The sequence below is a fragment of the Panthera uncia genome, chromosome D4 (assembly GCF_023721935.1).
Source record: "Panthera uncia isolate 11264 chromosome D4, Puncia_PCG_1.0, whole genome shotgun sequence".
In the NCBI taxonomy this organism is placed as follows: domain Eukaryota; kingdom Metazoa; phylum Chordata; class Mammalia; order Carnivora; family Felidae; genus Panthera; species Panthera uncia.
In genome coordinates, this window is record NC_064807.1 from 88200209 (window position 1) to 88216208 (window position 16000).

The 16000-nt window shown below is 58.8% G+C and overlaps 1 protein-coding gene across 3 annotated transcripts; it reads right to left on the reverse strand.

Moving 5' to 3' along the window:
• Positions 1-3582: 3582 nt before the first annotated feature.
• GBGT1 (globoside alpha-1,3-N-acetylgalactosaminyltransferase 1 (FORS blood group)) lies at positions 3583-13505 on the reverse strand. Of its 3 annotated transcripts, XM_049630769.1 has the most exons (7): positions 13342-13505; positions 12580-12753; positions 11976-12041; positions 7100-7150; positions 6981-7016; positions 6307-6441; positions 3583-4979 (listed from the first exon to the last, which is right to left on the reverse strand). In XM_049630769.1, exons 2-7 carry the CDS (start codon positions 12663-12665, stop codon positions 4295-4297), a joined length of 1059 nt encoding a protein of 352 aa, XP_049486726.1. In that variant the 5' UTR covers positions 12666-12753; positions 13342-13505; the 3' UTR covers positions 3583-4294. The 3 variants fall into 3 exon arrangements, with proteins under 3 accessions (XP_049486726.1, XP_049486736.1, XP_049486744.1); XM_049630779.1 differs by having other exon boundaries at positions 12580-13505; XM_049630787.1 differs by having other exon boundaries at positions 4335-4960; positions 12580-13430.
• Positions 13506-16000: the final 2495 nt, after the last annotated feature.

Sequence of the window (16000 nt, forward strand, 5' to 3'; positions counted from 1 at the left end):
GTGAGGGGCGGGCCGCGCGCTCGTTCGGGGGCGCGCTCGGGGGCGCGCTCGGGGGCGCGCTCGGCCTCCCTCCCGCCGGCGCGGGTGGGGGGACCCTGCCGAGGCTCCCGGGCCTCGTCCACTGTCGCGCGCGCACGGGGCCCGTGCGGGCCCGCGGACAGCGCGTGCACGGGCGCCGCGCCTCGCCGCAGCACAGCCAGGGCTCAGCGCGCGGCGGGTCCCACGCGTCGCTGACGCCCGCTGGGACCTCGTGCCACCCCGAACCCAAGCGGGCGGGGGCCTCGGGCGCTGGGCCGGGTTGGCGCGGAGACCTGGAGACTTGGGAATCTCCGAATATACAGCACTGTCCTTCTGTCCTGGTCCCCACATGTAGCCTGCAGTGGCCAGCTGGGTGCATGGCTGGGCCAGGGGACCTGGAGGCGGCGGTCGACACGGAGCACAGGCAAGGAGAAGGTCAGTGCACCCCTTCCCCCTCCTCCTCTACGCCTCTTCCCCTAATCTCTCTGGCGGGACCCCGGGACACGCGATGCAGCGTAGACCTGGCTGCAGCCCTGGTTGGGGTCAGGGGTGTGGGAGGGAGCCCAGGGAGGAGGGGGCCCTCCTCGGGGGTGCCGGAGGGATGCGCCGAGTGTTGCAAAGGACTTCCCTGGGCAATCGGTGATTTCCTCCTCCTTTTTTAAACAACCAAAAAAAGTGTATTTATTTTGAGAGAGAGAGAGGGTGCAGGAGGAGGGGCAGAGAGAGGAGAGAAACAGAATCCCAAGCAGGCTCTGCCCTGTTAGCGCCACCCCGTGGTGGCAGGGCTGGAACGCACCAACGGTGAGATGGTGACCCCCGCAGAAATCAAGAACGGATGCCTGACTGACTGAGCCTGATTTAACCCAGGCGCCGCATCACCCCTTTTTATACATGAGCAGTGCCTCCAAGGGATCAAGGTCACTTGGCTCTGGGTGACCAAGTCCAGCCGTGAACACGAACGGGGGGTTCAGAGTCATTTGTCTGCACCCTCACTGAGCCCTGCACTAACCATCACAGGCGTTGTCCTGGGTTAGGGCTCCCCCTGTGCCTCCAGGTCACTCTTCTGGGGTCGAGGCCACAGACCCCATTTTCAATGAGGCTCTGAGAAGCCACCACAGGAGCTTGTTGGTCACAGGGCTTTGTGTGACATAGCCCCACTGTGGGTTTGAACTCAAGTCAATCTGACCCAAAGGTTGTGGCCTCTGATCCCAGCCTTGGATGTGAGGATGTCCTGGGTGGGAGCCATGGAGAGGGGCACTGGTGGCAAGGGGCTCTGAGGGGCGGGCTTCCTGGGGGAGGAAGGCTCTAGGGAGGCTGGAGTAGGGTGATGGGTGCACACTGGGGAGGGCGTCTGGACCAGTTCATGCAATGCTCTGGATATCAGGTAAGGAGTCGGGGGTCACCGCAGGTTGGGGAGGGAAGGGGACACAATTCAGGCAACCTTTTTGGTTTTTTTAAAGTTTATTTATTTTGAGAAAGCAAGAGAGCGTGTGTGATCAGGGAAGGGCAGAGAGAGGAGAGAGAATCCCAAGCAGTCTCCACGCTGACAGCTTGGGGCTTGAACTCACGAACTGTGAGATCATGCTCTGAGCCAGTATCGGGAGTTGGATGCTTAACGTACTGAGCTACCCAGGCGCCCCCGGGCAGTCTTATAAGAGCCACAGCATCCTTGATTTGGAGGGAGTTTGGTGGGCATGTTATTTGGCCCCACTCAAGCATGGATCCCCAAAACCAACCAGGGAGGAGGAGGCTGCCTCAGTTTCCTCCTGTGTAATGGGGGCTCTGGGGGTCATCTGCTGTCTCCTTCCAGGCTGGGGGCACGCTGGTTGGAGGGCCCAGACCTAGCCACGTCTCAGAAGCCACATCTCACCAACTGCCCAAGAGGAATCGGTGTCCCAGCCATAATCTCATTTGGCCCTCACCCCAGGGCCTCAGATGACCTGTCCAACATCCCACAGGTGCTGTCTCCCCTCCCACAGTCATTCAACATTTATAGGACGCCCCCTGGGTTCCAGCTACCAGGGGAATCTGGGCCGCCCCATTCTATCCCCCCTTAGAGTTTACCAGCTGGGGCGAGGGGTGCACATAGGCAGACGTCGTAAGTGACACAGGGTTGCGGAGGGTTCATGGAAACACTGAAAGGCACCCACTCTGGAGGGGGGCACAAATCAAGGCAGACTTCCCGGAGGTGACGTCAGGCACGAGTCCCCAGAAATCAGCTCGGTGATGGGACTGGCAGACCCGGGTGGTGGGTAGTGTGAGCAGAGGTGTGGGGGCCAGGCCCGATGGCCGAGTGATAGTGCGGGGAGGAAGCTGCTGGCCGTGAAGGGACAGGAAGCCTAAGTTTCAGGGGCCTCCATGGCAGACATTTTGTATTTGGGCTATTGTCTGTTTCTTAAAGAAGTACCTTTGCAATTTAGAAAACTTCGAAGCCCCCCAGACTGATGGGCCCTGACAACATTGGTGCCTGGGGCTCAGACCCGATCCTGCCAGTCAGGGGCTGAGGACCGCTGGGACTGTCTCTGAGCCCTCTCACCTCTGTCTGCCAGGTCAGGCCCCGTCCCCGTCCCCCCTGCACCCCCGCCAGGCCCCTCACTTCTCCCCACCCGTGGAGCAGCTGTGGCTCTAAGCCCTCAGCCCTTCTTTGGCAAGTAGCTTGGACCCTGGTTGGGGTCTAAGAGTTGGGTCCCGTCACTCCCTTGTGTCTGAGAGCTGGGTCCTGCGATGGCGGTGTCAGCCGTACTCCTTGGGGGCTCGGGCCGCGGCTGGGAAGGTCCGTCAGCTGGGGCCAGGAGGGGCCGGGCTGGGAGCGAGGCAGGGGCTCCCCACCAGAACACGTGGACTGTGGGCCCACCCTCGCCCTCTGCCCTGCAGGCACCTCAGCGCCTTTCCCTGACCTGCCCTCCCCTCTGCTCATTTTCTAGTAATCTGTCCTTGCCCGCTGGACAGACTGCAGGCCACAGGAGTGCGCCTTGGGCTGACCCCCAGCTTTGGAGGGGGGCCATGTGGCTGGGTGCCTGTTCCTCCCTACGTGGCCTGAGTGTACCCCTCTGTGCCCCGCTTGGCAAAGGTGATGCTGCCCCCAGAGGGGACACTGGGCCACCAAACCCTGAGCCCTCCCTCCCCCCCATCTCCGTCCTGCCAGGCAGACGCGGCCACCGAAGGGGCTGCCCTCCCGCGCCCACTAATCCTGGGCCTGCACCATAGCTGTGGAGCCCGACACCCGCAGGTGGCCTCACAGGGCTGAGGCTGCCCCAGGGTCAGGAGGTGCCGGCAGAGGGCCGACATCAGGGGCTGAGAGGCCACCGTGGTGTCCAGCTGATGAGCTCTGCCCCCCTCGTGGTCGGGGGGTATGGCTCACTCTCACCTCACCCCTCTCCCAGGAAAATGGGAACAGAATTTCGTCTGCTGCAGCGGCCGCTGTAATGCAGGCTTTCTAGAAGACCGGACCCTCCCTCCTCCACCCCCACAGGCTGACTGTACGTGGAATCCAGGCTGCCTGGATCCCCGGTGGCTGGCCGCGCAGACGCTCGGATGTGTAGGTGAAAACGCCCCGGTGAGGACTTCGTGCACGTCACCTTTATTAAAAACTGCCCAAACCCCCTTGCAAAGGTGGGGCTGGTGCCAGAGAGTGTGGTCCGCCGTGGGGTGCGGGCTAGACTCAACGCCAGAGAGGGCCAGGCCTGTTCTGTTGCAAAGACTCACTCCAGGGCCGAGCGAGGGGTTGGCGCTGTGTGGCTGGGGGACGTCCCAGCACCCGGGACCCCTACAGCCAGAGAAGAGGCGTGTGGATGCCTTTCACACCGGGGTCTGAGAAGTGCAGCTTTAGGGGCAAATAGGCAACAGAAGTGGGGCAGAGGCGGGCTTTTAGGCACTGAGTAGGGCTGACTCCGGAGCCTGCCCCGAAGGCACGTCTGCTGGGCCAGGCCTGCGGCTCTGTCTTCTTCACCTCTTCCCGCCTGACCATTCTCGGGCCACGCTGCCGTGTGATCTTGGTGTTCCGCTCATGTGGGCGCAGCCCTTCACAGTTTACAAAGGCCCTTCCACATCCATTTTCCAGGTGAACTTCTGCTAATAGACTGAGGGAGGCAGGACCGGATGGATCTCACCTGAGGCCTGAGAAGGGGGGGCACTGGTAAAGGGTGCTCTGCTGGGACAAGCTGGGGTGCTCCGCCGGGGGCGAGCGGGGTGCTTGCTGGGGACGAGCCGGGTGCTCTGCCGGGGCGAGCTGGCTGCAGGGCTTGGGGTCCCCATGCACAGCAGCCTGGCTCAGCCGTCAGCTCCTCAGCCAGCTGCTGTCCTTGTCCAGCGTAGAAAAGCGGATCAGCTTCAGGCTCGGTGGCTGGGGCTTCCTGTCATCCCAGAGGTACTCAGGGGACAGCACTCTGGAGGGCTTGTAGGAGATGAAACGACGGTTCAGGTGGCTCTCCTCCTGCCAGGCGGCCATGATGCCATTGGCCTTGTCCGCCAGGATGGCCATGTGGCAGCCTCTAGTAAACTCGTACACCCTGGCCACCCGCCCCCCAAAGACCGCCCCACCATAATAGAAGTCCCCCTCGTCGTCCGCCACAAAGGCAGTGGAAGCATGCCTGCGCTCGTAGGGAAACTGCTGGCGGGGCACAGCATAGTAGCCCGGGTGAATGGCCGCCACCAGGTCCCCCAGGGTCTCAGGGCCCCACGGGTTCCGGAACACCATGTCCACGTCGAGGCAGAAAATGTAGTCCACCTCCCGGTGTGCCCTCTCGGCGATGTGCCGGCTGATGGTCTCCATCCGGCGCGTGGAGATCTCCTCCCAGCGCGAGTGCCTCTGGATGAGGACGATGCTGAGGAGGCGGCCGGGGCCCAGCGGCACCCGAGGAATGGCTGCGGGGTCGTTGGTGAAAACATAGTAGTGCACCCGGTGACCCTGCATAAAGAACTGCTCGGCCGACTCCAGGAAGTGCTGGACGAAGCGGGTGTACCTGGCAGGAAGAACCCCGTCATCCTCCCCGGCCCCACGCGGCCGCTGCCTGTGCAGGGCGTGGGGCTTGGGGTCCACCTCCCAGCTCCCCACCTTGAGAAGCCACGCAGGTGTGACCCTCGGGGCCCTTCTCTGACAAAGCCCCACAACTGCAGTGTCAACCTCTTTGAAATTTTTTTTTTTTATTTTAGAGAGAGAGAGGGAGGGAGGGAGGGAGAATCTGAAGCAGGCTCCACACTCAGCATGGAGCCCCATGTGGGGCTCAATCCCACGACCCGGGGATCATGACCGGAGCTGAAATCAAGAGTCGGATGCTCCACCGACCGAGCCCCCCGGGCGCCCTGCAGCACCAGCCTCTTACAGCCCTCGTAGGAATGATCCCTCACGAGGATTCTTAAAATCCGCAAACTCGCAAACTAAGCTGACGTTTACTGAGTACCTCCTAGGAGTCGGGCAGAGTTTCAAGGGATTCTTAGCTCCCTTGAGCCTCTTAAACTCCCTGAAGGCAGGCACCCTACTCCCCATTGTAATGTTAATTTTTTTCAGGCTCCACCTACTGAGCCAGCCAGTGCCTCCCCCATAATCCCCGTTTTAGAGGCAGAGACACTGAGGCTCAGAGAGAGGAAGGTGATCACATGGCCCGGATGTGCTGCCTCAAGGCCAGGTGAGTGGTGCTGGGGGCTTGGGGCTCTTGAGGTCCCAGCTGGAGGAACCCGCAGGGCCGCACCCCCCAGGTCGAAGCTGGTTGGACCAGAGGGTCACCTGACATGCCCCCCCCACCCCACCCCACCCAGCACTTTAGATACTGGGGCCCCACTGGTTTCTCTCTCAGGAGTCCCAGCGAGAGCCCCGGGGGGAAGCTGTCAGGTGGTATCCCCTAAAGGAAAGGCCAGGTGGGGTGAGGGACAGGAGAGGAAAACGGGGGGCGGTGGGGAGGCCCAGAGTGGGAGAGGGGAGAGGGCCCTGAGGGCAGGCCTTGACCTGCCTGTAGCCTGACCATGGACCCCCAGTTATGTGATGGTCTTGAGGGATTCTGTTCCTTCCTACCTGCCCGGACCGTTCAGGGGAAGCAGAGAGGGGTAAGGAGGCAAGGGGGTGTCGTCACAAAGTCTCCTGCTGCTCCGTCGCCGGGGCTGGCTCCCCGCTTCCATGCCAGGGCCAGATCCCCTCTTCCAGGAAGCCCTCCCATCATCACCCTCTACCCCCTATCTTCCCCCACCCACACACGGTGCCTGGTTCAGGGTGTCCCTGCCGTCCAGGTCCTGTCTCTTCCCAGACCGGCAGCTCCCGTGGCTCAGTGAGAACCACCCACCCGGCCCACTACTCACTTGCCCACGGCAAACACTGTGAGCCCGATGGTCAGGTTCAGCGGCTGGTAGATGCGTTGCAGCAGCTCGGGGTTGAAGGTTCCCTCCGAGACAATGGGCGCCAACCAGGGCGTGAGGGTCAGCAGCTCAGCGGGCCTGGCAGCGGGGGAGGCCGTGGGCACGGAGGCCCTTTCCCTGTGAAAGCCTCAGCCTCTCCCCGGCCCGGCCTCCTCCGCTGTGTGACCTTGGGCAGCTTCATCCCTGTCTCTGAGCCTCACTATCCTCATGTGGAAGGCGGGGTTAGGAACAGTTCCTTCCCAGCACGGTTGAGAGGACCGGGAGTTAATGCACACCGAGTGTCTAAGGGGGCCTGGCATCTCAGGTGCCTGCTAAGTGCCGAATACATGAGGGGTGGAGACTGGGCACCTGCTATGGAGCCGTGCTTCTGCAAACACCGTCCCATCATCCAGTCCTCCAAGCTGCTAGGAGGTGGCTCTTATTAGCCACTTGCATAGAAAGAAGCCCAGAGCTGTTGAGTAACCTGCCCAAGGTCACACAGCCAGTGGCAGAACCGGGCTGGACCCCGGGGCCACCTGATACCCCCACCACCCCAACTTATAAATCAGAGCTCTGCCCACCCCAGCCTCCCTCCCCACACCAGATCTCCCCGTTCCCAGGCCCTACCCAACACCTACCTTTGCTCCAGAAGCTTGGGCTGAGGGTACAGTGACCTGTGACCAAAAAGGGCCAGTGGTGAGGGGAGGCAGCCCCCAACCCCCCAGGGCCACAAAGGGGGAAATGACGGTCTGCTTACTGTGTCACAGGCTGAAATGGCTTCTCCCCCTTATACTGCAGTTTCATGTTGCTGGTGGTAGAGGACAGAGAGAGCTGTTAGTGCCAGGGCTGGGGACAGACGTATTCGGTGCGGGAAGGACAGAGTGGAGAATAACCAACCACCCGCCCCCCCCCCCCCCCCCCCCGCAAGGGCAGGCACCCTTCCAGGTTCCGTGCAGACTCCCTCTGCGCGCCCTTCCCCACTGCGTGCCCACTCTGCTAGGGGTGGGGGGCTGGGCTCCTACGGAAGCAGCCTGTCCAGGGTCACTAAGTGGCAAGGCGGTGATTGGTACCCGGTGCCGTCTGTCTCCCAAGCCGATGCTCTCTCACACACGTCACTCTGGAGGGGCCTGGCAGCAGACAAGTTTTGAGAAGCTGCAAAGGCCTGGTGAGCGCCATTCTGTTGCTTTCTAGCCTGGGGACCTTGGGCGAGTCCCTTTACCTGAGCCCGCGGTGACGGTCAGTTATGGTAACCGGTTACACCAACACCAATCACCGATCGAGGGAGGCCTCGCGGTGATGGTGCATGGCGGGTGTGATTAACATCTACACCCGCTGCCCTTAGGTAAAGATCATCCCAGGGCGCCTGGGTGGCTCCCTGGGTTCAACGTCCACGTTCGGCTCAGGTCATGGTCTCGCAGTTTGTGAGTTCGAGCCCCACGTCGGGCTCGCTGCTGTCAGCATGGAGCCTGCTTAGGATCCTCTGTCCCCCTCTCCCTGCCACAACCCCGCTTGTGCTCTCTCAAAAATAAATAAAACATTAAAAACAAAAAAGATATTCCACATGGCCTGGATGGGGTTGGTACAACCAGGTGAGAGGCGTGAAGAACAGAGCTGAGGTTTCCGTGATGAGATTCGGTCAGTGTCCACTCCCGGGGTCCAGCCTGCTCCAGGGAGTCCAGACTGGCTTAGCCTAGTGGGTCAACCTTTCTCCCTCCCGCCTCCGCTCTGTTTCTTTAGTGGAACCCTGACTGATGCCCCCACTTTTCCTCATCTGTAAAATGGGTAGCCATCCTTAACCCTGAGAGCTGCCTTGAGAATTAAACAAGGTGTGTGCCCACGCCCAGCACAGAGCAAACGCTTGTTAAGACCAGGCGTCTTGTCCCCTTCTTAGCAAGCGGCCTGGGCGGCCAGCCTCCCCCAGCAACAGCCAGGGTTAGCCTGGGTGGGCAAGTAAGAAGGAGTTCCCTAAGGACGGAGGCTGCAGGGTGCAGAGAGCCTCTGGGTCTGCCATTAACTGGCTGGAGATACCTGGAGCCAGACATTTGACTCCTGGGGCTCTAGAGTCCTCCCGATAAAGTCCTCCCCCGAGGGTAGAAGTGTGGTCCAGAGAAGGCAAACCCCTGCCTGAGGACCTTTGGAGTGGATCAGCTCCTGAAGACGCCTGAGGTTGGCTGTAAGGGGCAGACCACCTGAGGGGACGGTGACTGCCACTCGCTAAAGAATTTTCTTTTTGTTTTTTAAATGTTTATCTATTTATTTTTGAGAGAGGGAGAGCATGCATGAGCTGGTGGGGGGTAGGGAGAGAGAGAGAGAGAGAGAGAGAGAGAGAGAGAGAAAGAGAGACAGAATCCCAAGCAGCCTCCAGGCTATCAGCACAGAGCTGGACGCGGTCCTCGATCCCACAGACTGTGAGATCAAGACCTGAGCTGAAATCCAGAGTCAGACGCTTAACCGACTGAGCCCCCCCCAAGAGCCCCGAGAATTTTCAATATGGCGTATTTGAGAGGATAGCTTAAGCCTCCTTGAGCTTTCCTTCCAATTTTTAGTCTATGCTTCTGCTGCTGCTTTTTTTGTTTGTTTTTGGTGGTAAAATGTACAAAACAAACATTTACTACTTTAACCATCGCCAAGCGTGCCCTTTAGGGGCATTAGGCACATTCGCACTAGTGTGCAGCCGTTTCCACCATCCATCTCCAGAACTTTCTCATCTTCCCCAACCCAAACCGTGTCCCCTTTCAACACTGACTCCCCTCTGCCCCATCTGCCTGGGCCCTGGTAACCATTATTCTAGAGCTCTGACTGTTCTGGAGATCTCTTACAAGTGGAATCCTGTAACAGTTGTCCTTCTGTGATTACTTTGACCTCTTGAGTCAACAGTTTTTAGAAGTTAGTCCATCAAATTGGCCGCCTGTGCCCGCAGACAAGCACGCTTCAGGTCCCTGCTCAGAAAGTGACGGCGTTCTGGGAAGGCGGGCGGGAAGTGAACAGGAAAAGGGCCCACAGCCCTGGCGGTTGGACCCCCACCCCCGCCTCCAAGCCCAGCCACCCTCCAGCCGCATTAAAGAGCACGGTCAGTCGTGAGAATACCGAAGCCACACGTGAGCCAGAGCGAAGAAAAAAAATCAGCTTCATGTTTTCACACTGGAAGGTAGGAAAACTAAAAGTGAAGATATCCAGATGAAAAGCAGGGAAGGTGTGACCATTTAACACCAACCAAAATCGGGGCGCCTGGGTGGCTCAGTCGGTTGAGCGTCCGACTTCAGCTCAGGTCACGATCTCGCGGTCCGTGAGTGCGAGCCCCGCGTCGGGCTCTGGGCTGACGGCTCGGAGCCTGGAGCCTGCTTCCGATTCTGTGTCTCCCTCTCTCTCTGCCCCTCCCCCGTTCATGCTCTGTCTCTCTCTGTCCCAAAAATAAATAAGCGTTAAAAAAAATTAAAAAAAAAAAAATAACACCAACCAAAATCTCCACCTTCAATCCATTAAAAAAAAAAAAAGAGCGAAGTAGAACCCAACGATAGACGAGCTGGAAGGGAAAAAAATGTAGCGAATGCTTTTGGCCAAGGGTGATGCTTAGAGAAGCCGCAGACGGACCAAGGGGAGAGGCCAGGGGAGCAGGTGCATCAGGGGAAGAGGAAGTCCCGCTCGCGGGAGGCGGGTGGGAGAAAGGAGGCCCTCGGTAGGAATCGAGGAAATGAAACTGAAACCCAACAGCTAGCATTCCCGGTCTCTCGAACCAGCAGGGTGCTTTGGTTTTTGCTTTTTGCAACACCTGGCGCTCCTCCCAGCACAGGCCTGCGAGAGGCATCTCTGTGAAGGTGACAGTGAGAGCGTGGTCCTTTTGGAAAGCAACAGACAAGATGGACCGAGACTCTCTCCATGGCCTCTGGCCCAGGGAAGGAACGTACCAATGAAAGGATTTTTATTGTTGTTTTTAATCTAAAAAAACTTTTTAGGGGCGCCTGGGTGGCGCAGTCGGTTAAGCGTCCGACTTCAGCCAGGTCACGATCTCGCGGTCCTTGAGTTCGAGCCCCGCGTCAGGCTCTGGGCTGATGGCTCAGAGCCTGGAGCCTGTTTCAGATTCTGTGTCTCCCTCTCTCTGCCCCTCCCCCGTTCATGCTCTGTCTCTCTCTGTCCCAAAAATAAATAAAAAACGTTGAAAAAAAAAATTAAAAAAAAAAAAACTTTTTAATGTGTATTTTATTTATTTTGAGAGAGAGAAAACACACGCGAGCAGGGGAGGGGCAGTGAGAGGGAGAGAGAGAATCCCAAGCAGCCTCCGTGCTGTTAGCGCAGAGCCCGACACGGGGCTCAAACTCATGAACCGTGAGATCATGACCTGAACTGAAATTCAAGAGTCATACGCTCAACCGACTGAGCCACCCACGCACCCCATGAAAGGATTTTTAATATGGAAAAAGCTTTATATCAAAGCTGCTCATTATAAACTAATTTAGGACACTGGGGAATTGGACACAACGAAAATACCCGCCCCGTTGTTGGAGGGAGGGGAGAGGGGTTGAAGAATTAGGACCCAGCTCCTGGGGGCGGTAAAATGATGGTGGCCATGAAGAGTACACATATGCCAATTCTGGGAAAACAGGACAAAAATTGCAAAAACGTTATGATCATAGCTTTTTTTTTTTTTCTAACGTTTGTATATTTATTTTTGAGAGAGAGCGCGTGAGTGGGGAAGGTTGCAGAGACAGAGACAGAGAGAGAATCCCGAGCAGGCTCCGCACTGTCAGCACAGAGCCTGACGCCAGGCTCGAACTCACGAACCGCAAGATCGTGACCGAAGCCGAAACCAAGACTAACCAACCGAGGCCCCCAGGCGCCCCAATCTCAGCTCTTTTCAACAGCAAGCGGGCTTTCTGGTTTTAGAACCAAGTAAGAGGCACCGTCTGTTCAATGAGAAAGTAAAGCAGCCAACAAGTTGACAAGGAACTTTGGAAGCAAAGTGTAACTCAGACCCGTAGGACACAACAGCGTTTTGTTTTGCTTTCTAGCTTCCTAATTTTCCATACTCTGTGTTTCTAACCGCAAAACCCGCCTGTTGTTAATTAGCAAGCAGTCTAGGATCCGGATTTTAAACATCCCTTTAGCTATCATGAAGACACCCCCTTGAGACTGTGCCAACCTGTTTTTCCACTCTAAACTGTCAAAGCATCAGGTTCCTTATGTGGGGGAAGACTGGTCACATGTTCATTTGTTCCTTGAATCCTCACTGAACACAAAATTTAGCCAAAAGGTCAGGTCCTAAGAGCACTGTCTCCTGAGCACCTCCTATGTGCCACCTGCTACAGGAGGCTATACAGACGTCTTCACACTGCATGCTCCAGATGGCCAGGAGCGACACCTCTATCAGCCCATTTCACAGATGAAGCAAGTGAGACTCAGAGCCGTGTGGCAGGATCAAGGTCAAACCACGGAGGGGGCGCTCAAAGACACTGGAGGACTGAAATAGGAATTTTACTCCATATTTGTGGCAGCCCGTAAATTACCCAAATACTTCTCAAACTGATCGGAATCATGAGCTTAGGAACTAATAATCTGCAAACTGACCGTAAAACTCTCCCACTGCCTCCACTCCAGACAGCCCACAGGGCCCCAAATGCTCCCAGCCCCATACTTACAAGATCTCTGGGCAGGGGAGATAATAGGGAACATAGGAGACACGCAGCCAGTTCTCAAAATACATCCTGGGAAGGAAAAACACCCACCTGTTGACCGTGCACCCTCTTGGTGCACGTTAAGGGAGTGGAGGCCTGCAGAGGAGAGCATCTGGGGATCCCCCCACTCCTTGGGTCTGGCTGACCTCGGAGGTCAAAGCCTCCTGGTCTTCTGCAGTGTGGTCTTTCATTTCCCAGGGAAGGAATGTTCTTAACGCCAGTCCCCCCCCAAAAGAGCTTGGTGGTGAGTGGGGGCGGGGGTGGTGGGGCTTCAGAGAAGGAACACGTGAGGTGCATTTTGGGGTGTGGACACGAGTGCTTCATTAACGTGGCTAGAAGAATGGTCCGGGCAGAGGAAGAAGCAAGTGCAAAGGCCAGGAGGCCAGTGCAAAGCAAAATCCAGAAGCCAAAACCAGTTTGGTCTTACTGGGGCTGGGGTTGGGGGACAGGCGGGCCGAGAGAGGTGGATGGGACCTGGGAATCCATAAAGGGGTCAAGGTTTGGGGGTTGCAAGGCCAAGAAAGGGAGGAGTCAGGGGTGAGGGGTGGGCTGCATGGGGCACGCTCACCACAGCGAGCAGAGGGCAGTGCCCAACAGCAGGCAGAATCCTAGGCCCAGGGCCAGTCTGTGGCCGCGCATTGCTGGGTACAGCATTTGAGCCCGGGCTCTTGCAGAGACTGAGCGTGCCTCGGTGAGTCAGTCCACCTCTCCCGGGGCTGGCAGGCTCTAAAAGCCGTGTCACCTGCAAAGGAATGCGCCCTATTCAGGGGAGAGCGGCCCCATCCTTGCTGCCCTGCCCTCCCCTGGGTGGCTCCAGCTAGGATAGCCGCTCTCGGATCTGCCTCCCAACCGCCGCCCTTCGCGGGACGCCGAGGGCGGCGGGCCAGGGGATCCGCAGCAGCGAAGGGCAGGGCGCTTGGGCGGGGCTGGGAGAAGGATGCCCGCGGACAACAGCGGGGACACCGGAAGTCGAGTCCCGAGTCAGCCCGGCGGGGACACACCCGGCCTGGATGGGGGCTGCGCGGAGAGGGGCGGCCGTGATGCCCCCGGGGTGGGGTGGGGGCAGCCGTGTCCTCCTCCGGGAGGCCGAGCCAGGGCTCTCCAGGGGGCGGCGGGAACGCGCTTCCGCTCTCAATGGCCCGGTACCCTTGGACGAGTCACTTTACTCCCCCTCGGCCGGTCTCGGTGTCCTCCTCGGCCAAAGCGGTCCGCACCCCGCGCCTGGGGCCGAGACGCTCAGCCGACTTCCGCCGGCCGCTGCGGGCGCGGGGCGCTCGGGTGCGGCGCGGGGAGGAGGAAGCGCGACTGTCCCCGAGGGCTGTAGACTCACCCCTTGCCGCCAGACCAGCTTGAGGACGGAGGGTCGCACCGAGGCCGGGAGAGCAGGGACTCGGCTCGCCAGGGCCCCGGCGATGCCCGGCGGCCGCGCGGCGCCTGTAGCCGCGCGCGGCGCTGACCCTTGGGGCAGGGCCGGCTTCCCGGCGAGCGGTCTCCGGCTGGGGGCGGGGCCCGCGGGGTGGGGGGGGGGGAAGGGAACCGCGCGCCCCTCCCCCTCCGCTGCCCCGCCCCCCGCCCCGCGAGCCCAGCCCGCAAGCCGCGCCCACCCGCCCCTCGCGCCCTGCCCCCCCCCCCGCCCGGGCCACGGCCCCCGTCCCCGGGTCCTAGGGAGCGGAGTGTCCCCTGGGCTCTGCCGTCCCGTGGCCCTCTGGGCGGCAGCCGCTGGCGCAGCGGGCCCAGCTCCGGGCGAGAAGAGCCGATCCGGGAACTCGGGGTGGGGGTGAGGGCCTGAGAAGTTAGAAACACTTTCGTGTTTTTAGAACAGCGTCGAAACAGTCACAGGAAGGCAAAACCAGCTGAACGGTGCGCATGTTCCGCGGTTTTAGGCATTCCCCCTTTGCTCAGGGCCTAGCTGCCGGCACGCTGGCCTCGGGCGCCCGGTACGGTTCCGGAATCTCCCTGAGCCTGTTTCCTCCCCTGGAAAAGGAGTCGAAATAGTTTCCTCCCACGGCTTGTTGGGGTACCATTGCCCTTTGTTCACCTCAGAGACTCTAGAGCCCCATGGGGACCCTCTTACGTGTCACCAAGGGCTGGAGGGTCTGGAAAGGAGAGAGGCCTTTGCTTGGGCCTGGATGAGGGAGGGGTCATAAAGAGGGACAAAAAAGGAAGGCACCCTAATGGTAAATAAAGGAGTAGCAACAAGGGAGAGACAGAAACAGCAGGGGAAAGTAAGGACCCATGCAGCTCAGAGAGGTTACAGGTTTGCTCAAGGTCACAAGGAAGCCTCTTGAAGTTGTAACTCTTTCTGGACCCTGGGCATAGCCTCTCAGGTCCTATGGAGGTGTCACCGTGTCCTTAGGGTTTCCCTTGACGACCGCAGGTTTCCGTCAGGTGGGGCTAGTGTCCCCAGAATACGCAGGAGCCTGGCACATGCCTGGGGAAGCTGGTAAGTGCCCGCGGAAAGGTCATGCTTCCATTTTTAGCTGCAAACACTGCTTCCCTGGGACCTGGTCTGGGACTGAGTGGGTTTTTTTTTTTTTTCTTTGTTTGTTTTGTTTTTTTCTTTTTTTTTAATGTTTATTTTTTATTTTTGACAGAGAGAGAGAGACAGAGCATGAGCGGGGGAGGGGGAGACACACACACACACACACACACACACACAGGATCTGAAACAGGCTCCAAGCTGTCAGCAGAGAGCCTGACGCGGGGCTTGAACTCACGGACAGCAAGATCATGACCTGAGCTGAGGTCGGACACTCAACCGACTGAGCCACCCAGGCGCCCATGTGTTGTTTTTTTCTTAAGTAAGCTCTGCCCTCAAAGTGGGGCTTTGAAGACCCTGACGTCAAGAGTCGCATGCTTTACTGATTCTTGACAATGTTTTGCTGATTCTATTGCAGCTGTATTGCCAAGACACATAGCCCAGAAATAGTCTAAGGACCTCCAGACTGAGTGAGGCTCAGGAATCACCATAGTCTGTCAGCGGAACCAGAGTGAACTGTCGGGACAGGGACAGCGCTGTGCCTCCAGGAAGCCAGGCACAAGCCACCCTCCGAACCTGAGTGATTTTTCCTCAATCAGTTTTCCTGGTGCACATTCAGGACAAGGATGCCACCCAGTAAGAAACAGGAGAGCCGGGCGGGGCTCACACAGCCCGGGGGCCCTGGCAGACAAGCCAGCACTTGGCCTGTGGACCACGGCCCTCTCCTGCCGCCACCGGCACCGTCTGCCCTCTGTCCCCTGACCCCCACACCTCCCAGGAGACGAATCCAGCCCGAGGACAGAGTCGGGGCCGACCTGGGAAGAGCTGGGTGGAAGGACAGGTGAGGAAAGGCAAAAGGGCTGTTCACGACTCCCAAATCTGACCACCGAAGTCTGGGAGGTGAGAGGAAGATGGGAGGAAATGCAGGGTGTGCATTTGCACGTCTTCCTAATAGGAGAGGTGGGTGGGTGACCCAGGGACTCGGGCGGAGACCTGACGCCTTCAAGGGAGCCGGGAGGAGGATCTGAGAGAAACAGAGCAAACCCACAAAAGCACAGGGGCAGCGGGAGGTGCAGGAGACCTATGTGTGCGGGTCCTCCAGGGCCCCCACCCTTCACTCTATGTGTGTGTGTGTGTGTGTGTGTGTGTGTGTGTGTGTGAGTGTGCACGATAGTTAAAAACCTTGGTGAATATGGCTTACATGTCTTCTTAGGGTGAGGAGGGCCATGGGGACAGCGCTCCCCTTGCTGGCTGTGGGTGAGAGGCCATACCACCTCCTGGGTGGGGTCCGGGGCTTGCTTTTGGGATCCAGGTTCGGGCACACAGCGGGGAACAGACAGGGTGCTGAGGGCAGGCATGGACGCATCCACAAAGGAACAAGGACAGAAGCGGTTTCTGTCAATGACAGCACCTTACGCATATCAATTCATCTGCTTATTCGAGAAAGGTAAACGTCCACTACGTTGCGGGAAGGTTCTGGGGACTTGGACTTAGAGCAATGAGCCAACCT